This window comes from Sipha flava, unplaced genomic scaffold, assembly GCF_003268045.1.
Source record: "Sipha flava isolate LNK unplaced genomic scaffold, YSA_version1 193_pilon_pilon, whole genome shotgun sequence".
NCBI lineage: Eukaryota > Metazoa > Arthropoda > Insecta > Hemiptera > Aphididae > Sipha > Sipha flava.
The window spans coordinates 331,272-353,040 of record NW_020272753.1 but is presented as its reverse complement, the minus strand read 5'-3'; the positions used below and the strand labels follow the sequence as shown (position 1 = coordinate 353,040).

Sequence of the window (21,769 nt, the reverse complement as noted above, 5' to 3'; positions counted from 1 at the left end):
ATACAATAAAATATTTTGTAATTGTTATTAGGTACTCTTTTACTATCTACTACATAACTATAATTAATGAATACATAAAAAAAACAATGGTATGGAACCAAATTTGACTAATAATTGGCAACTTTTACACTACAAGAAGCAATTTTAAATATACAAAGTAATTTTTGAAATTAAAATGTTGTTATAAATATGGTATATATTGATAATAGATAAATATTTCCAATTGTTAATTAAACTCGATTGATCAAATAATACTTGATTGAATAATTTAATACAAGAAAATGTAAGTACAATATTTTATACAATCATTTGTATTGTATTTTAAAGCAAAAAGAAAAAAACACACAAAATATGAGGTTTAACTCAAAAAAAAATAATAAGATATTTTATAACAATAATAATAATAATAATAATAAAATGTTTACATGCTTAATACTGAACATATTTATACATGTGGAATTTCCATATAATTATCTTAAAGTATACTGGTTGTTGACTGCTCTTATAACATTGCCAACCCCTGGTTCTGGTGTTGACCGATTAGTAAAGTCTGTTTGTAAGTCTTTTGTTTTGGTTCTAATAGGAGCTAACATGGTCTTAAACTAAAATACAATTATAACAACAATGTTTAATAAATATTTTCAAGAAATAATTTCTCATAATATATAATTACTTCTCTATATAATTGAGGAGCTGAAGGTCTTAATCCATGTTCCAAATTCTGAGTTAATGGAACATTTGGATCCCGTGTAATAACAATAAAATTAATATTGGAATTACTCGGAAGCATACCATATTTAATTGGTGTGTTTAGTATGTATTCTCTGAGAGTCACATCTCCTGGTCCACCATTTTCCAAAGGAATTAAATGTGTTTGAAAATGTTCAAGCATATCTTGTATACTAGGGAATGATAGATGCTGAACACGACAGTGTCCTTGGTCATTTAGTGTCATTCGTAAATGCTATTAATAAAATGTTTTTTGTATTTATAGAATTTGTAATAGTTAAATTTAAATTTCATAATTTACCTTTGGTTTTCCTTTAAAATTAAATGTCAATACATATTCACCCTTTCGGGTTTCGGACTGTCTGACTAGAAACATTCCATGTCCATCAATGCCTAAATGTGATACCAAGTTTGTAGCATCAGATCTGGCCAGCATACCATGAAACCATGGATAAAGGCGAAGAGAAGTCGAAATATCATTTTCTATAAAAAAAAAAAATCAATAATCAAATATATTATTGATACTTCAATTATTATCAATTCAAATAAATAACTTACCAATATCATTATTCACAATAATATCTAAATTATTAGTGGAACTTTGAGGTGAGTTTAATAGTGTTTCACTTGAATGTGCAGTTGATGAATCCAACATACCATCAATATTGCCAATAATGCTATACAAAATAATTTTTTTTTAAATAAACATTCAATAGTTTATGATAAAAATAAAAAATAAATATTAACCTAATATCATCATGCAAACCATCACGTTTACGCATGCAGTATTTAACAGTTGCAAGCCATTGACGCATTTCTTCTGGACTTAATGCATCAATTATATACTCAACATTATTTTCATCCTGAATACATAAAAAAAAAAAAGACCAATTTTAATTTGGTTTCATATTTTCTTAATGTTTAATTAAAAACTGTAGTAGGAAATATGTTTAAAAACAATTACTTTTAATACAAATGTATTAGTATATCTTTCAGGCATTTCAATTTCTTTGGTTTCCCTTGCATCTTGTATCAAAAAACAGAATACTCCATGCTTTGGTTTTAAAGACTACACATAGTACAAGCAAATATAAATAATTAATATCAAACATATTTAAAGATCATAAGGCATATAAAATATAAATAACATCAAGTAAATGCTTTTAATCTAAACTATGGAGATAACAACTATTTAAAAATAACTAAACTTAATAAAGATATTTTTATTTAAATAGTTAAAACTCAAGGTTTGATAATATTAAATAATATTATTTATAAGTAAATTATATGGAAACTAAAATTATACCTTAGGAGGGCAATAAAATTCTAGAGTATATCCATCTGTATTTTTAACCAAAGCTAATCTAGCTTTTTCCCATTTGGGTTCACCACCATCAATCGTCTCACCTAATCGGTAATTGACTATACCTTCCTTGCGACATTCTACAACAATTTTGGCTAACTTTTTCTTACATTTCATAGGTCTTTGTGATACTATGGATGCAGCATCAAGTTCTACTTCATCAGAATGCTGTTTATGAAACAATGGTCGAAGGGCTCTAAATGACATTCGTCTAAAACAAAAGATAAATAATAAACAATAAATATTAAAACAATATAACAGTTTTTTTTTTTTTACAAAGTGAAATTTCAGTCAGTATACAAAAATACAATAAGCAAAAGCAGAAACTATTTAAAAACTAGATGTGACAGAATGAGAGGAATATCCCTTAACACCACTCCAAATCATGAACCCATAAAAATAGTATTAGTTCCAGTTAACGTCTTATTGTTATTAAGGTCACATTTCCAATTATATTTGAATTAATGTGTAGGGTACTATACAGGAAATAAGGACTTAAGTGATTAATGAATGTTTTATGTAATTTATTATAATAGTAAGAAACAAGTGCTTGTATCATTGAATGTTAGATCCTGGTATAATGTCTGATGACATATTTACCAGGAGAATTTTTGAATAGATTTTATTTATTAATAATATATTTAGTTTGGAAGGTTTTGAAGTTCCCACAGTTGGTACCATATGACATAGCAGGACGTATTAACTGTAAAAGTTATGTTTTTATACTTAATCTATAATTTGCTTTTATCATAGAAATATTAGGTATAGCAAAAAAGTTATAATTAACTCAATTTTAACATACCTGAAGAAAGGTTTTTTTTTCACTGTTATCATCGATTCTGTATCCGAATCACTGTTACCAGAATCATTATCTGGCCAATTATACCTATCACACTCGCGTTTAAAATGAGCAGCAAATACTTTAATGTAATGTCCTAACACTTCTTGTCGAGTCGATGGCTGAGATGAAAATGATGAAACTAGCCGTTCGGCATTGATTCTGGCTTGCTCGTCGCATATTTCAATCCAATTACTAGCATGGTTCATGGTTCGTAACTTCAAAATCTTATCAATGAATGTATAAAGGTACAGTAAAGGATCGTCATAACAGCGTTTTCCATTCGATGTAAGTAGTCATATTTATTCGTTTATAAACACGTGCTATTTCGAAAAAGAAAACCAACAAACCTAAGAAAAATATGCACAAACCATTTAATAAACCGCTGGTGATTGCTAAATTAAGACTTGGAGCACAAACGTATTTACTAGAAACCACGTAAATATAGTAATATATTTAATCTTTTTAAAAAATTCGAACATTTTAAGGAGTGTAAACAACGTGAGTGTGTTTTGGTTATTATCACTTATCAGATATCTCTTATCAATGAAATTCCTAACTGATATTATATTGATAAACATGGCCAGGATCACGGCTATCTAATTCGTTTAGTATTAACATTGATTATAAATACTAGTATTTATATAACTAATGCTATTAGGTATAATATACCTAGATCATATTATGATCTAATAATAATAATAATAATAATCAGGAGAATGCCTATAGTTAGTGCACCCTCGTTCAACCCCGTCCTGACGAACTTTTGACGAATTTAAAAAAATAAATATTGCTTAATATTTGTATACAATTTAATTTTAATATTATAATTATTCACCAAGGTTATTTATATAATCCGTTATCGATCTATCTAATACCATAAATTGAATTATTACCAAAATGATTATATTATAAAATAAATACATTTGAAATACGTGATAGTAAAAATATTGAATCACCGTCGAAAAAAATGTCTATTCACGTCTTTGATAATTATAGTATTTTTTCGATTTCGAAAAAGTACGCGAATAATTCACAGACATATTTAAAGTTTATTTACATTTGAAATTCTCAGACGCTCAGTAGTTATAGATCATTACTTAGTATATAAAATTAAACTATTCATAAAAGTTAATTAAGAATTCGTTGTTCGTTGATTAGGTACATGCATATTGTGAACCCTTGTATTTTGTTATTTTATTTATTGTTTAATAAATAAATCTACTTAAACTTGTGCATTCAATAAAAAACAGTTCAAAGGATGATTATTTATGATCATCCCTTAGTATTATATATTTATCTTTCTATTTATACCATTAATTAATTAAACAATACTTAACACACAATCGAATTGAGAATTGTTTAATCTCAAACAATTTTTGCTGATATAATGATTTCGGATTTTAAAATTCAAAATTTAGATTTTTGGACCTTAGAATCCAAATTTCGGGTTATAAAATTCTAATTAGAATATTACATTATTTTTATAAAACCTAAACTATTTCACTTTATACTATATAACTAATCTGTTAAATATCTAGTTAACTTATTCTAATTACAATCAATATATATATAAAACCATCTTAATTTTAAAATTTGTCATCAATATTTAAATAATTATACAAAGTTAATAAAATATATTATATATAATGTATTAATAATATTTATAGTTAGTTGTTGTCAGTTTATTTATTGTTAATTTGTTGTTAGTTTAGGATTTTCAAATTTCAAATTCTGAATTTTCGGATTTCAGAATCTGGATTTTCAGATTTTCGAATCCGGAATCCGAGTTTAGAATAAAATCCGGATTTACAAACTTCGACAAATCCGGATTTTTACCATTACTAGTGTCCACTTAGTTGCGGTCATTGAGATGGTTTTAACATCAGGCAAATTATGCCCATGACAGAAAATTTCTCTTATTGATAAGATATACTTTTTTTGATTTTTTCCTCTTTTCAAGTCATCAATTTATATTCGACCGTTTGTTCGAAATAATCACCAGCCTTATCTTATAAACCGTTATTTCTGATAATTTATATTAATCGTATAACATAAAAAAAGCAACACACGTTGACTAGTGGCATCAAAATAAATTTACCTATGGACGTCACTTATGAAAATCCGTCTCTGAGTGGTTGAAGTGGCTATAAATAAGTGAAGATATGTTCAAACGTCATAAATACTTTACATGTTATCTTATAAATCACTATATATATAAATATATACAGATAAATAATTTTTGAAGACTAAATCAATTGTGTTTATACTTAATACATCGTTATTATTTTTCTTAAATAACCAATTTTACTGTAGAAAAACTGAAAATAACGTAAACTAAAAAACTAAATAATAGCAAGGTAGTATCCCAAACTTTGACCACTGTTGTTAATTATATTTAATTATACAATGTATACATAAATGTATGCAATATATTTTTACGGTTTTAATGATTTAATTTAATTAGAATTATAAATTTTTATAATATTTAAAAAAGCTAAATATTTTACTTATTACGACAGACTTAATTATTTTTTTTAATTTAACAATCCTTATAACGTAAACTGTGTGCAAATCCTTTTAATGTTGATATCAAAATTATTTAAGATTACAAAATTAATAAAATTACTTAGAAATGTATACTGAATTATTGTAAATTAAATCTATTTAGGAGCTATTTTAAATCTCTTAAGATTAAGAAAAAAAAATAGAGGAACATAATTCGTAATAAAATATTTTTACGTAATGTCATTGTAAATTCATATGGAAATGTGTTACTGTTGTATTTTTAGTTTTATAATTCAATGAATGAAAATTGAATGACTAATATTATTTCATTATAATAAACTAATTATTTGTCTGTGTGATCATTTTTATTAAGAATAAGTTAAAATTATTATCAACACATTTTATATGTAGTCAGTGTCACGAACCTAGTTGTGAAGTAGATACCTACTTATAAAATAGATATATAGCGGTTGATAAATAAACATAATTGTTACAAAACAGTTTCATACTAATAATGTATTTAGATGTAAATCAGATTGATTTGATTGATTGATATAATTCAGATTGATTAAGTTCTATAGATATCCTAAGATGACTAGATTATAGTAAATAATTATAACAAATAAGTTTTTTTTTTAATATTCCATTCTTGGATGTAACTTTTTATTTTATACAATGCTCAAAAATAATAAATTAGCCATTTCATCCACAAAAGTATTTTGAGAATATATTTTTATTTTTAATAATATTAAAAAATTGTTAAACCATGTTTTAAAATTAATAATTTAGACCAATCAATGATTTTATAAATACTGTAATAAATTATACCTAGGAAGTTATTGATACGAATTGATGATGGATTTGATTTAATTAATTTTTAATTATCCAATGTAAAGATATATTTGATAAATTAATAATCTCAAAGGTTAAAATTTAAAAAAAAATACTAGGTAATTTGCATAATTTTATATAATATATTTGTTGAGTATAAAAAAATGTTATTTGTATTATATTATCATGGGATTCGTATTTATATAGTAAGTACACATTAGATTTTAAGATCATTTATTAACAATAATGTTAAGCCTCCTGACTTCCATATTAGTTATAAATTCTAATCAATTATTTCAATTGTTTTATTCATTTGAAAAAATATATTATACATTGATGAATAAATCATGTTATGTTGGTATTATGCTTTTATGGCTTATGCCAATATATTACTCAAATAATTATTTGTAATTTTAGTAAATAAATTGTGATACTCTATAAACAAAACCATTACCATTACTATGAATTTACACGTTTAGAAAGGTAATTATATAGGTATAAGTTTTTATATTAATTACAATTTTAAATTAGTAATTAGTTAATGTATTTTTCCATTTTAAATAATAATAGTAAATACTGTAATTTATTATTATGTATACTTTAGTGGCCGATATCGAGTGATGTGATTGAATATCATATAATATAATATATCATAAGTTTAAGAAACCGTAATAAGAGTACAAAACAAAATTCGAATACATAGAATACCTACTTATCATGCTAAATATGAATACAAAATATCAATAAATTAATCTTCAAATAAGATTTTTAGATATAAATTTCATCTATTTTCAAAGATAAATATTTTATAATTCGCTTAAAATTAAAAACAAACAATAAACTGAATTTAATAAAACCTTGTTAGTATGCCTCAAAGATCAACATAAAGATTAATGGTCGCTGTATTATGAAACGTGCATTTAAATAGTGAAAGGCTAAATATTTTATTAAATATCCGAATTATTAAATAAAATATTATCCCACAGCAAGAAAAAATTAATTTCGGCTCAAATGTAATCCGTTACCAAGGACATTAATTGGTCCTAACTACGAATCTGGGTTAAAACATTAACTCCGTTAGTTTGGTTTTACGCTTTTTTGTGGAAAATCTGTTCTTCTGTATCGATCTTCGAATCAATTTGTATTCACAGGATCACCGTATTATTAGAATACTCGTATTCTCGTATGTACCTAAGTATAAACAATCATTAAGTAAGTATTAATTGTTCGTAATTTGTTCTTACTTATTTTATTTTATTTTACGCATTTGTTCTTAAGTATACATATATTTTTAATAACCATAATATCCATGTACATGATTTTGAAAAATGAATTTAAACGAGTCCTTAAAAATAGTGTTTTAATTTTATTTAAGCACGTATTTTCTTGACGAAGTAGGAAGATAATAAGAAAAAATGTATTCCAAAGGGTTAAAATCATTATTAAATCATAATATTTTATATGAGCGTATTATATATTTTATAGAAATACAATATTCAGTATGTGTTTTTAGTACGTATAATATATTACATGATTATATAAGGATTATTATATACCAATATATATATTTTTAAATAATTAATAAGTATTTGCATGTATGCTGAACAGGCGCAAACGCATGGGACAAGGTAAGTTTCATACCCCTCCCGCAATATCTATCAAAAAAAAAATGTTATAAAAAATGACCTGACCTACAAATTTAATAGGTAGGGGATAATGGGGGAATACGGGTCACCTAAGCAAGAAATCTAGTTCCCTTGAAATTAATAATCAAATCTTTATTATTACATCGATATAGAATCATTAAATTGTTAGCTACATTGTGATTAAAATTAGAGTAGTGTCAATTAGTGAAGAGTATTCACTGAATACATTTTAAAGAATAATATTTTCCTAAGGAAAAAGTTTTTTAAAAACCCGGAAATCACCAATGTGCCCCCTATGCAGGGATGGGCAAGATACCTAAAAAAAAGTATCTAAATACAAGATACAAGATACTTCGATACTTTTAAAGATACTAGATACAGGTAGCTGAGATACATATAAGATACTTTATTCATTTATTAATATTTATTTATTTATTCGTTTACATTATTTGCATTAATTATTAAATGTTTAAATTTAAAAATATAGATACTTAAAATCGGACAACACTACACAAACCCCGTGTAGACAGAAAATATGAACCGGTCACCGCACAATCACATAGTCTAAAATATATTTTTTGCGCAATACAATTAAGAAAACATTCTGCCGATAAACTGGATTTATATAACTTACTGATTACAAAATTTGCTCATAATAAAGATTATATTTAACTTTATTATGAGCAAATATTGTATATATTGTTTATTTATCAAGTCAATGCCTTCAACGTGAAAAACATTAATCTAAATTAATTATAATTATTATTACATAACAATAGATCGTATCTAGTATCTTTAATTATAAAAAGATACTAGATACAAGTTAAAAAAGTATTTAAATCCACGATACCAGATACATTAAAATAATGTATCTCGATACAATGTACAATTGTATCTCAGATACGTATCTTAAATACTAGTATCTAATATATTGCCCAGCCCTGCCCCTATGTCGGGGGCTATATGAATTATTTCAAAACTCCAAGTAAAATTATAGCTTATACAATTTTTTATTTTTAATTAAATAACAACAACAATAAATAATCAAATGAATTATTTTATTGAATTTTATTAAACTATGTAATCGTAATTATGTACTTTGTATACTATATTTTAAACATACTCGTAATAGTGTGATTTGTGTAAAAAAAAACATTTAATACATTTAATTTATCCCATGAAAAATATTTTTCAACCTAACCTTAAACAAATATCACAGATGTAATTAACTATTGTATCAGTTCCCTACAATATGAATGCACCCATGAACCATATCGAGTGCATCTATACCACGATTCATCTATAATTACATTTAGTATTTAAATATTAAAACGAAAAATGGTATCCTATAAATGTTACCGGTATTACCCCCTCGTGTACATATTTTCAAAATTAAGTATGATTTTGTTACTCAACAACTATTTTTAGTACAAAAACATATATTAAATATATATTTTTAATTTTATTACACTTATACTCTCACCTTAAATTGTAGGTGAAATTTTTAATTTATTAGAGTAAAATATGATTAGAAGTTGTAACAAATTTTAGGTGGCGTTATAAATATTTAATAATCTTGGGAACACTTATATTAAATTACGTTATCAATATTTATTTCACCACAAAGTTAATAAACCCTCAAATATAAAAAATTGTCTAGAAACATCGATGACCAGTATTACCCACTGACCAGCATTCTCCCATTCTCCCCTATTTCAAAATTTCCCACGAGACTTGCAAATAAAATATATAAATATATATACTATTATTTAATATAATAAATATTATATTATATATTATTATACTATTTTATTATAAAACGAGTTTAATAAGCAGGGCTAGGATTTGTATGTAATAAAAAAATTGTAAAATATGCATTTTATTTACCAAAATATGCAAAAACATGCAAAATAAAAATACTACCATTTATCTCATCATGAGATGATTCGTGAACATAACTGACAAAACCAATAATCATAAGTCGCAAAAAAAACATGCTGTTGCATACAAATCCTAGCCCTGATGATAAGTAATAAAGCAATTTTTTAAAGAAATTTTTTTCTGCGTTTGCTCCTCATGCTGAATAATTATAATAGAAATTATAACAATAATAGTAGCAATATAAAAAATAAATTTAAATATATAATACATTTTACAATTAAATGTATCTGCCTTATAATTTAATATGTTCAGCATTTGTAACACTATTAAATATAATATAGCATGGTTATTTATAATACATTTATGATATTTTAGGTACCTATTAATTTTGTCATCATCCCTTAATAAAGAATAGGGTAAATATCTAATAATTTTTATACGTATCTAATACGAAAAAATGTTCTAAATCGTTAAAATGTTTTGATTAAAGGTAATGGTACCGTATATGAATTTCAAAATATTCTATTTCATGTTTTTTCCTTGGTAACATTATTTTAGTAGCATTATCCACTGATCGACCGTTGGTTTACTATGATATTAATATATCATTCAGATACGCATTGAACACAAATACATGTGCGCCGTCAGAGCGGTAATCTAGTTTTACTGCCTGAATTTTATTTCAGTGAGAGGGGATGGCTAAATTTGTAACACTACCAGCATTGCATATGTCTATATAATAATCCAAATAATTCTAATATAGGTATCATGTGTGTATTGCAGCTTGTATATACGAGTGTGACTGTTAAGTATTTGTCTATAGTAGGCTATTATTTATTATAGATATAAATATATAATAATATTTCACATAAAAATAAAATACACAATTATGGAGAGCAAAGGAATAATTATATGGCCTTATATCCTTGATTATAATCATTATTAAAATAAATTAATAAACACAAATATTATTGACCTATTATATTTATGTAAAGTAGATAATTCTTCAGTTGATGATAAAAGAAACACATATGGCTCCAATAATGATTTAAAATAATCATTACAGGAAGAAATCTTTCTTACGATACGACCCATATAAAAAGTCTTTCTCAGTACGTTAAAAAGTTATACACATGAAACAATACTATTTTATATGTGTAATTACTAATGAATATTAATAAGTGTGTTTATAAATTACAAGTATCTACCATGTACCGACGTACCTATATCTCGTTCAGAATTTCTGATAAATACAAAAAAAATTATAATACGAAAACGTGAAAACACGTTTTATTAAATATTATTTTCATGCAAATTTAAACACATAGTGTGTTTGCATGGTTTTCGCAAAATTATACTTGATTTCTTGCACATTTTACCTGTAATAAGGATATTATGTAAATCGTAAGTGGCTTTAATTTTATTTATTAAAATTTTTCTTTTTATTTAAATGGCTACACTGGATGTCTCGATCTAGTAATTTTACATGCCATTTCATTTATTATTTTATATACTGCCATACCATATAGAAATTTGTTACTGCTGGCCTTGTTTTAACTTTTTAAACATACATTCTTTTAATTGTGTTCAATTTAAAATTAATTTTTATTGTATTTTTAATGTTAAAAATTATCGTACTGAATTGAAGAGTTCTGAGGTAATTTTTTTCTTAAATAATATTTAATTAAAAAAAAAAAAAATAAATAACTTATTCGTTTATTAAGTAACTAATAATTATAAAATAATATTATTAATTTTCATATAAAAATTTTTCAATGGTATAACATTAGATATGCAGTAGATGTTGGTATCTCTGGTATCTATGTGGGATGGAATTAAAAAAAAAAATAAGGGGGCGAAAAGGATATTTAATTATACTCCTTGGTGCTTTACATTTTTTTTTTTTTAAATTAAAATATTTTACATATATGAATTATTGTTTTGTATAAAATCTTGAATATTCTTGAATTGGTCTTAAAAAAATTAATCAAATAATTATAGATAAAAAAGTCAAAAAAGATTTATGATATTTATATTATAATGAGTATGAGATTTGAAAATAAGTGACGTCACGAATTATAATTAAATATTTACAACAAATAATTCAATTGTACCCAATGTAACCGTATAATAATAATAATAAATAATCTAAGAAAATAAATACATCAGTATTTGTTTTATTAATAATGTTATTATTAATGATACCTTTATGGTTTGGAATTAGGTATATTAATTCAAATTTAAAAATTACAGCCTACTAATCGTTTTACGAATAAGCAATTATAAGGATAATAATATTTTATACTTCTATAATTATTCGTACGAGATAATATTTATCTCATTCTATTATATAGTAATTTTGCTCATTTTTTATATTTTAAGGTATTTAAGAATTGCAAAATTAATGTATAAATCATCTATCCCAACTGTATTTTATTTTGTAAATTATGTAATAGAAGCAAATTAATTTTCATCATGGTCGATAGATTAAATGTGTAAAGAAAAACGAATTATCTACAATTGGGTTTATTGACAAACTAAAGTCTATTGCTGGTGATAAAATTATTTTAGTCGTTTAATTAAGTTTCATCTATGTTGTTTGAATATATTGTTTTATTGACGAAACTTCTTATCGTTTCATTTATATTTTATTTACCTACGAATTGAACAATTTTTTTTAACAATAAAAGTTAGTAGGTACATTTTTATGAATGTAAATGTTTATTATAATAATTTAAGTATAATATTAATTAATATATTGGTAACCAAATAACTAGATAGATAATATGTTATTAGTAGATATATGTTATATGTACATAAAATTATATAATATGTGTATAATTGGAACGTGTAGGTGAGTTGATATTTTATGAAAACTTAAAAATATAATAATTAATGATTATCATATTTTTACATTTTTTCCCTAGTCGTCAATAAGTAAATATATCATAAATTATTAAAAATTAATTGATAAAGTATAAATAATTCATATTATTCTTATAACATATAGTTTTTATTAAATAAAAAAACCAATATTTTAAATGTTGTGAACTAGGTTAAATGTAAATAGTAAAGAATAGAGTTATCTAAAAACGAATTATAACAATGTCATAAAATAGTTAGCATGAAACCATTGAAACTCAAATCTGAAACCAACAATTAAATCTAAAATGTTTCTTTTTTTATTTATTTCATTAATCCGAATTAAATAGAACCTGAATTTTAAAATAATTTCGAAATGTATCAATTACATTAAGAAAAAATATTTTTTAAATAAAATAAAATAATCATCAGGTAATATATGAAAATGGTTAAAATAAAAATGTATAAATTTGTCTTGTAGGATTAAATGTTTAGTCATTACATTTATCATTAAAATTATATACATTTAGGAACGCAATTTCGGGACCAACAAAGAGAGAACAAATGCAATATGTTCTGATAATATATTCGACGTATCATATATATGGTATTTACTTTTTTTTTTAAATCGTGAAGAAATAATTGTTTTACACAAATAAAAATTTCTGATACTAATGGATTAGAAATGTAATTAATATTGTAATGGTCACACTGCTTGCAGAATCATAGGGTAGTAGTAATAGATATTCAGTGACACTCAGACAATTTTACATTTTCGTCAATCGTCATATACGTCGATTATTCTGTTTTTAATTTAAGCGTGTTTTCCATTTATTACATATGAATTAGAAATTATTATCATGTTTTTGTAACATTTAACAAGTGTTTTTTTTTTTTTTTTAAATTAACAACCTGGGTTTTTTAATATCTTAAAAAGCAATTTTTTTTTAATTTCACTAAAATTTCACTCGTATAAGTTATAAGTATAATTATTTAATAACATAAAAAGTTTTACAACATTGTATACGATATAAGGAAACTAGTAGTTATCGATATAACGATATTACTATCGATAGTACACACGGAATGCGATTGTGTAGTGTCAGTTGTATAAGACTGCTACAGGATTACTGCAACTGTCTTGTTATATTTATTTATTTTTTAAATTTTATTTTATTTTTAATTTTATTATTTGATTATTGTAATTTTTTTAACTATTTCAAAAATTTCATTTTGGTTATCCAAAATAATTACCTTTATATTTTTCAGTTTTCAATCAATGTTTTATAAAATACCTATGTAAGTGAATTATTTAATATAATTTTTTATTCTATTAAAATTAAATAATTTATTTTTGAAAAAAATAGTTATAAAATATAAGTAATTATAAATTAATTAATTATTTATTAATTGTGACCTTCTACTTATTGTATATTTTATATTCTAATTATGTTCTATATTATTTTAGATGGTTAATGTTAAAAAATAGTAGTAATTAATAGTTAAATTTATTATAACTAATTGAATAAATTTATTTTAAATGTAATTTATGTTAACCTTATTATTTAAAATACATAGTTAAGAATTTAAAAAATGTTGTTTTATTTTTCAATTAAAATTTAAATAATTTAAATGAGAATGGTATTGAATTATTGAAATAAATATTAACAATTATACTGCATAATTGTTGGATTAACAATAATAAATACACATACATGATTAATATATGTTTTATAGAATTTTGAATTAATTTAATTTAAAAAAATGTTTTATTGAGATTAATTTGATATAATATGTAAATTATTTTTTTTAATAGTCAATTATATTTTTGTTTAATTGTTTATTTATTTTTGGTATCAGTTGATAATAAATATTTATTTATATTTCAATTTTGAATAATCCTTATGAATTTATTGATTTTTTGTTTTAGTTTCAAAATGATTGAACAAGATTTAGATAAAATTGCATTTATGAGACAATTAAATCTTGTGCCAGTTGTACCACTAGTACATGAAAATAAATCACCCAAGGTAATTGCAAAGTAGATAATTTAATAATCATTATGTTGATTGAAATATGCAGAATAAACTATTAAAAAAAAAAAAAAATAAATTAAATAATTATGTAGATAGTCTACTAAAATCTTTTTGATAATTTTTTTTGTAATATCAATTAATATTTATGAATAATTCTTACCAGAATTTTCAAAACAAACTATTTCTTCTACTGAAATATTTTAAGTACCTGTATATTTTTATTTTATAATCAATTTTCTATTACCCACATCTATTTTTCATAAAAGACATTTTTTATGTTTTTTTTATGATATAATTATAGTTTTTTTTATAAAACTAGATGAAATATTCATCAATTATAAATGGTTATTTACTAATATATTCCTACATTATATCTGATTTATATTTACTTCTCTTTTTTACTTTATTTTACAGTTTTAGTTGAATCTCAAATCTCATACTAAATAAGAGTTAATATACTGTATAATACATGTCTTTTAATTATTATTATAATATCAAATAATTTCATTAGATTTTTTGCATTGTACATTTTATCTGACAATTAAAATAATTAAAATAATAATTCATTTAAACATAATAATTTAAATTATTGAATATAATAATAAATTATTCTTCAATAAAGTCTTGATTTGATATTATTTCATATAAAAACTTTTTTTTAGTGATAAATTTTGATTTACCTTATTATATAATGCAATGTATAAAGTACTATAAAATGGCAAACTCTTCTAAACAGGCTATATATTTATACACATCTATAAAGGTAAAATTATGTCGTTTAGGTATAAAAAATCTAAAACTAAATCAATAATGTTATTTCGAAGCCTTTACCGTATGTATCTATATTATAATACGAACAATTTTTTTTATTTAATTGCATAAAACTTAAGCCTTATGTTATTGCTTATTTAATATCAGGTGTTATCATTAAACCCAGTATCCATTGTATAAAATATCTAACATTACAAGGATGCTGAAATTTAGCCTCTTAGTTTAGCTATGACAATTAAAAACAAATAATTTTGCTTTAAGATTTTAAACTATCTTAAAAAAAAAAAAAATGTTTAATTTGTTTTTAGGTTTTAGAAAACCATATGTTGATTTCATCAAATTCATGCACTGATCTCTCTGTAAAAAATAACAGTATAGTAACTGGATATGAAAATTTTTGTTTGGAAAAAGACAATGTAAAACTGTATCCAACTAAAGACTTTGATTTTATTGATAAAAATGTTGTTTGTCAAAATTGTTATCAACAATTTGACTCAAGATTGTCATACATAGCTCATGTTGGTACTGATATTTGTGTCAAACCTTGTAAAGAACAAAATCTGATGTATTTGAAAACCAAAAAACAACGAAAATGTAGACAAGTACGTAAAAAAAATAAAAAAAAGTCTATGGAAGATATACATAGCTATGATTTAAAAAAAAATTTATTAAATCATGAAATGTTAAATACCTTACAGACACGTAATAAATGTTATTCGGACTATGTATTAAGTCCACCTAAAATTGTTAGAGCAAAACGTGGAAATAGTTCTAAAGATAATGATGAGCCTCTTGTGAAAAAACCAAGAGGACGGCCTAAAAAGAACATTGCTGCTGAGCCTAAAAAGCGAGGCAGACCAAAAAAAATAAAAGCACAAATAGCCAATGATGAGACTTTATTTAAAACCCCATTATTGGTTAGTAATATTGATGAACCTTCTAATAGTAATGTTAAAGTTGGTAGGAAAGAAACGTTGTCTGTTAGTATGAAAAATGTTACTGAAAAGTTTTGGAAAATTTTTAATACTGATTGGAAACATGATATTGAAGGAAATGAAAAATCTTTTGGACATCATAATCCAATGGAATTACCTAAAGAGAAAAATGATTCTTCTATTGTAAAAGATATTTATTTAAACCTAGAAGGACTAAAAAATGATTTGAAACTTCTTCGTGAACAATTATTACAAGGTAAGAATAAACGTTATAAAAGTCAATTGGAATCAATGCTGTCAAAACTTGAGGAAAAATATAGTGAATTTAATTATAATGAACTGAAAAAAAATGATATGGAAAATAACTTAATGACTAATAAAGGAAAAGAAAATATTGATCATTGTTTGATCGAAAATATTAATGATGAAACTCTGGTAGATGTGAATGAAATTATTGATGATGATGAAAAATGTATAGGTAAATGGTTAAATAATGATATGAGGGATCAAGTTGCCCCTACTATATCTATTATAATGAATGATGGTTGTGAGACCATTAAGACCAATGAGTATATAGAAGAAGAGCATTTTAATGATAATTTGACTATTGAGTATGTAAATGATGAACATTTTGAAGAAGATATGACAATTGAGTATTTAAATGTAGATGATTTGATTAGCAAGGATAGCTTTGAAGAAAATCTAGAAACTTTAACTAATGATATAAATCAAAATAGTTCCAGTTTAGATCATAGCGATTTAAATAATGATGATTTAAATTATATGTATAACCCTATTTTGGGGTGTAAAATTTGTGGAAGTTGTTTTGTATCAATTGCTGAGTGGAAAATGCATCGTTCTGAACATTTGGCTTTATTAGAAAATAAAAATTGCTTGTGTAAAATATGTGGTCTGAAGTTTAAAATATTTAAAAACTATTTAAACCATATTAATACACATAGTAAAATTAAACAAGAAAGTCCAAATATAAAAGATGTAAATAATATTGATACTCAGCATAAATCAAAAAAAGAAAGCGAAGATACTGATAAGTTTTTGAAAAAATATACTATCAAAGTATGTTCTTAACAGTACAATTTACACATTAAAACTGATCAAAACAGTTATTGTAACTGAGTTTGTAACCTTTTTTTCATATACTTTGCAATACACTTACTTTTTAATGTACTGTACTGATTCTGTTACTTACCATATTTAAACTGTTATATTTTTGTATATTGTTACATGTTGTTAAACTGAATAAAACATAATTTTGTTATTGTAATAAAAATTGTTGATATATTTTATATTTAAAAATGTTTTTTTTAAAAAAAAAAAAAATGTGTTCAATTTATACCTAAATATATTTAGTAAAAAAAAAAAACAATAGATCAAAAAATAAAAATGTATACCTATTATAATTAGAAATTTTAATTTAACATCAAGATTTTGTATTTCTAAAATTATATTATTAGATAATAAAATCAATAAATCAAAATATTATGTCGGTTAAAATGTATGTATTTTATCTACAAAATAGATGAATAGTTAATTATTATACCATTATTAATATAGTAATAGTTATTACTTGTGTTATTAAGTACCTATTATCTAATTTACCAGTTTAAAAATAGTTAAGCATTTTTAAGAAATATAAATATGTTTGTAAGTTTTTTAAGCTGAAGGTAATGCATTAAAAAAAATAATTAAAACAAGAATATTCATATTTAACATCAGGAAGAACACCTTATTCTTGTATTCTGCATTATTGTGTTAAATACATGAATGGTATAGTAACTTAAATAGTGAACGATAATTTATTAGACTGAATTTGAAAGGGTACAGCTCAAAGATATTGTATTTCCCTTAAAATGTTATAAACTTTGCTGTCAAAATAAACAATTTATAATTTTATTAATAATTCAATATCGTCAAAGCATTTGTTAAACACCCAGAAAATTTATATTTTAAAATGTGCAATTTTGTGTTGGCCAAATAATAAGTGCTCAAGTTGGTAAGCTCAAATTCCATAGAGATCAGTATCTACTAATATTTCACATTATTTTCAACTGGTACAATTTATTTATTTGAATTTACCTATTACCTATTACTACCAATGGAAAAAATATGTACATATTCTTACTAATAGTCAGTGTACACAGTTTTGATATAATAATTAGAAACTTGTGGTTCAGATAAATTTATAAATTAAAAATCAATGTTCCTAATAATAAATATAATAGTCCACAATGTAGGTACTAAAACTCTGTCCAATCCTAGAATGCTGAAATTGAGGTGTAGTATGTTTCATAACTATTTATTGTAAAAGAGCGATCATTGGGATTATTGATACCGGTATATCATGGACACAGAACAGTTGATTTGAATCGGGGGCTTATTTTAGGAGGGGGGCGATGAATACTGAATTGGGGTTTTTGTCGGGTTTATATTTAGTGAAAAATCAAATAAAAGACAAGCGTAACTTTCAAAACACAGACAGGTGTAAAAAAATAACCACAAATATTAAGGATTCACCCGATTTAAATATTACCAAAATTTGATTTGTAAATGTTGAGCTTGAATTAAAAATAAAAATTGAGTCGCCCCCCCCCTAGAAGTAAGTCTAAATACGCCCTTGATTTAAATCCTGTCGTGTCGGGAACGCAAATCAAATCATAGACGAATGGGTAAGACGATTATAAATAGTTTTGACCTAGATGCGAACTCGGCTCAGACTAATAAATACTCGATCAGTGGTCAAGGACACGACGGTCAGTGGATAAGTGATGAGGAGACGGTCGCGGTCCGTGCACGAGTCAACGAAACACCGTGCGATGGCGATGGAAGGAGAGATCACGCGGACCGTTTGATAATAAACACAAACACGACACACGACGCGCACTGATAACAATGGCCATTGTTTACTATTTAACGTAATTTCATCAATGACAATACCGAGGCTGTTTAACCATAGGATATAACGTAATAATCGTTTGTTAACATTTTAATATTATCATGTTGGGTCACATTGTGACTTTGTTTTAGTGTTCCTCTAGTTGTCTAGTTCGCTGTACGTAACAACCGTATTCAAAGAATCTTCTGAATTGTATACATAACCGTACATTTAGGTTTCATCCTTATAATCATCAGTCTATTTCTCTCGAGAGATCACATCGCGGCGCTCCAATAGTTTGGATTTATCAGGATTACCGATTAATTCATCATCGACCCAAGACGGTTTAGCCGGGACTATGAACAAAATGCGAACGATTTTCGTGCTGGACGCGGGTGCGCTGTTCACGCTGCTGCTGCTGCAGTTGCTGGGTCTCGACTATTACGTGATGATCGTGTTCGAGGACACTTGGTATTCTAGGTATCCGAACGTACTATTCGTGGTGCTCAACATCGTACTGACATTGCTGTTCTACCACACTTTCGTTAACTGTTACAAGGAGTACAAATACGAGCGCAACAAGAGGACCGCGAATGCGGTCCAAAGTAAGACCAAGTATCCCGTGTACCTCAACTGCATTACTTGGATCTCGTATGTAGTTTTGTTGTTCAGCAAGATCGTTTTGATTTTCTCAAACGGTGTTGTTTCGTTAGTCGGTAACTATGACTTCATGGGACCACAAATGCTCAAGGTGTGTTAACCATTGTTCTCATAATGTGGACATTTTATATTTTTATTTTTGCTTTCAGCTACTGATCGGCATCTCTGGCATTTTGTTTTATTTATTGGTCAGTGCTGAATGTGTAGGACGCCAAGTGGACCGTGAAAGGTGGCCAACCAATTCGTGGATCATCGAGATATTTGATTCAGTTGAAATGTTATCTATTGTTATATCTACAACTGCTAAGATCGGGTACATAGAATATTTGATCTACGCCACAGCCTTATTAAACTTCATGCTGCCATTGTGGATACTATATAGTGTGTCTCAGCCAGATATTGATACCAAGCCAATGGGTCTGCCTCAACCAGTATGCTATAATTTTTTGCATTTAATGTTAATTCAAATGCCATTTTTAGCCGTACGATTGTATATGTGGTTTGTGTTCAGTGAAAATGCTTCAATATTTATGATGAAAAATATTTTACATTTAATTTTCTTTTTACATTCAATGTATCCATACTTAAAAGATATTTCCATGAAAAACCAATATAGTCCTGATAATCATGTAGATGAAGCTGAACCAGAAATCCTTTTGACTAATCGTAGATATAAAGAACCTATTAATGTGTTGTAAACAGTATGTGTACTTGACTGAATTATTGATTAAGTGAGATACTTATAATTAAGTTATAAACTATAAATTATTACGTATTACAAAATATGTTTTTAAAATAAAACCTTATCATTTATTGTAATAATAAGTATGGATCTCTTCTTGCTTAGACACTTATATATGTATTAATTTACTTTGATACAAGTTTTCTACTTTTTTTTCCTTCATTTTTTATTTTTACTATGAGTATAATCTTAACTGGTCACTATAATAAGAAATATATTGTATTGTTTTGGTTTATATGTATCTCATTTACTGAAGTTAACATTTTCTACAATCAAAAATGACGGTTTAATTTGTTTTATTTAATCTTTATCTTATTAGTATCAATTATATTTTATACTATACTTTTAATGAACAAAATTATATACATATTATATATAGATGTACATAATCAATAACTATTACATTTTTATAAATTTTTCGAATGTCTTATATACTCACTGACTGTTATACATTTTATAAGGTCTGATAATTAAGACTGATACAAAAATTATATTTATAATAAGTGCTAAGCTAATAATAAATATAAAAAAATATTTTTATTTGAAACTACCTAATGTATAATTTAATGTAAAGGCGCATATACACGAGATCAAATTGTGTGACTTATGGTAGTTGAGCATAAATGCTAGTCCGTAGCTACTCAGAATTCCATTATGAAAACTGGCCATCTTAAAAATTTTACTAGGATGTCATAATCAGATTTACAATTTTTCATCAATTTAGTTGGTCCAAAAGTAATGAAACAAACAACGAATATGAGGGAACCAAAATCAGTAAAAACAAAATTAGCTGTCATATTTGTGATTTTTGGTTACCAGGGATTCGTTTACAAATTTACAGTATTTGTTTAAAATATCAAAACAATTAATTACAAATATGCGTGCTTAACAACTATGTGTTGCACTTGTGTGTATACGCCTTAACTCAATATGGAATTTTTAAGACTCATTTTTATTTTAGAAAATCAAGTATCATTAAATTTATATGCATTTTGTAATATTAAAATTGTCTTTCATTAAATTTTAATTAAACTAATTATTAATAATAATAATAATAATATTAGATAATTATAT

At 24.7% G+C, this 21,769-nt stretch overlaps 3 protein-coding genes across 7 annotated transcripts; 2 read left to right on the top strand and 1 right to left on the bottom strand.

Annotated features, from left to right (window-relative positions):
* Positions 1-408: 408 nt before the first annotated feature.
* On the bottom strand, positions 409-3,446 carry LOC112681633 (SH2B adapter protein 2). The gene is made up of 8 exons (XM_025551884.1): positions 2,895-3,446; positions 2,036-2,303; positions 1,694-1,798; positions 1,477-1,592; positions 1,288-1,406; positions 1,031-1,212; positions 674-964; positions 409-602 (listed from the first exon to the last, which is right to left on the bottom strand). Exons 1-8 carry the CDS (start codon positions 3,137-3,139, stop codon positions 471-473), a joined length of 1,458 nt encoding a protein of 485 aa, XP_025407669.1. The 5' UTR covers positions 3,140-3,446; the 3' UTR covers positions 409-470.
* Positions 3,447-11,133: 7,687 nt separating this feature from the next.
* On the top strand, positions 11,134-17,656 carry LOC112681631. 5 transcript variants are annotated; one of them, XM_025551880.1, is made up of 4 exons: positions 11,331-11,453; positions 13,189-13,265; positions 14,589-14,688; positions 15,774-17,656. In XM_025551880.1, exons 3-4 carry the CDS (start codon positions 14,596-14,598, stop codon positions 17,487-17,489), a joined length of 1,809 nt encoding a protein of 602 aa, XP_025407665.1. In that variant the 5' UTR covers positions 11,331-11,453; positions 13,189-13,265; positions 14,589-14,595; the 3' UTR covers positions 17,490-17,656. The 5 variants fall into 5 exon arrangements, with proteins under 5 accessions (XP_025407666.1, XP_025407665.1, XP_025407664.1 ...); XM_025551882.1 differs by lacking the exons at positions 11,331-11,453; positions 13,189-13,265 and adding an exon at positions 13,928-13,957 and having other exon boundaries at positions 15,774-16,067; positions 16,164-17,656; XM_025551881.1 differs by lacking the exons at positions 11,331-11,453; positions 13,189-13,265 and adding an exon at positions 11,134-11,200.
* A 1,528-nt stretch (positions 17,657-19,184) lies between these two features.
* Positions 19,185-21,594, top strand: LOC112681632. The gene is made up of 2 exons (XM_025551883.1): positions 19,185-20,044; positions 20,103-21,594. The coding sequence occupies exons 1-2, from the start codon at positions 19,652-19,654 to the stop codon at positions 20,649-20,651; spliced, it is 942 nt and encodes a 313-aa protein (XP_025407668.1). The 5' UTR covers positions 19,185-19,651; the 3' UTR covers positions 20,652-21,594.
* The last annotated feature ends 175 nt before the right edge of the window (positions 21,595-21,769 follow it).

Bases quoted from the DNA above. Each gene is read 5' to 3' on its own strand.
- LOC112681631 (XM_025551878.1), top strand. From the start codon at position 13,938: ATGTTTTATAAAATACCTAT. The intron at 13,958-14,588 runs GTAAGTGAATTA...TTTTTGTTTTAG, and splicing joins ATGTTTTATAAAATACCTAT to TTTCAAAATGATTGAACAAG. The intron at 14,689-15,773 runs GTAATTGCAAAG...ATTTGTTTTTAG, and splicing joins ATGAAAATAAATCACCCAAG to GTTTTAGAAAACCATATGTT.
- LOC112681633 (XM_025551884.1), bottom strand. From the start codon at position 3,139: ATGAACCATGCTAGTAATTGGATTGAAATATGCGACGAGCAAGCCAGA. The intron at 1,407-1,476 runs GTTAATATTTAT...TATTTTGTATAG, and splicing joins GGTTTGCATGATGATATTAG to CATTATTGGCAATATTGATG. The intron at 1,213-1,287 runs GTAAGTTATTTA...TTTTTTTTATAG, and splicing joins TATTGTGAATAATGATATTG to AAAATGATATTTCGACTTCT.
- LOC112681632 (XM_025551883.1), top strand. From the start codon at position 19,652: ATGAACAAAATGCGAACGATTTTCGTGCTGGACGCGGGTGCGCTGTTC. The intron at 20,045-20,102 runs GTGTGTTAACCA...TTTTGCTTTCAG, and splicing joins TGGGACCACAAATGCTCAAG to CTACTGATCGGCATCTCTGG.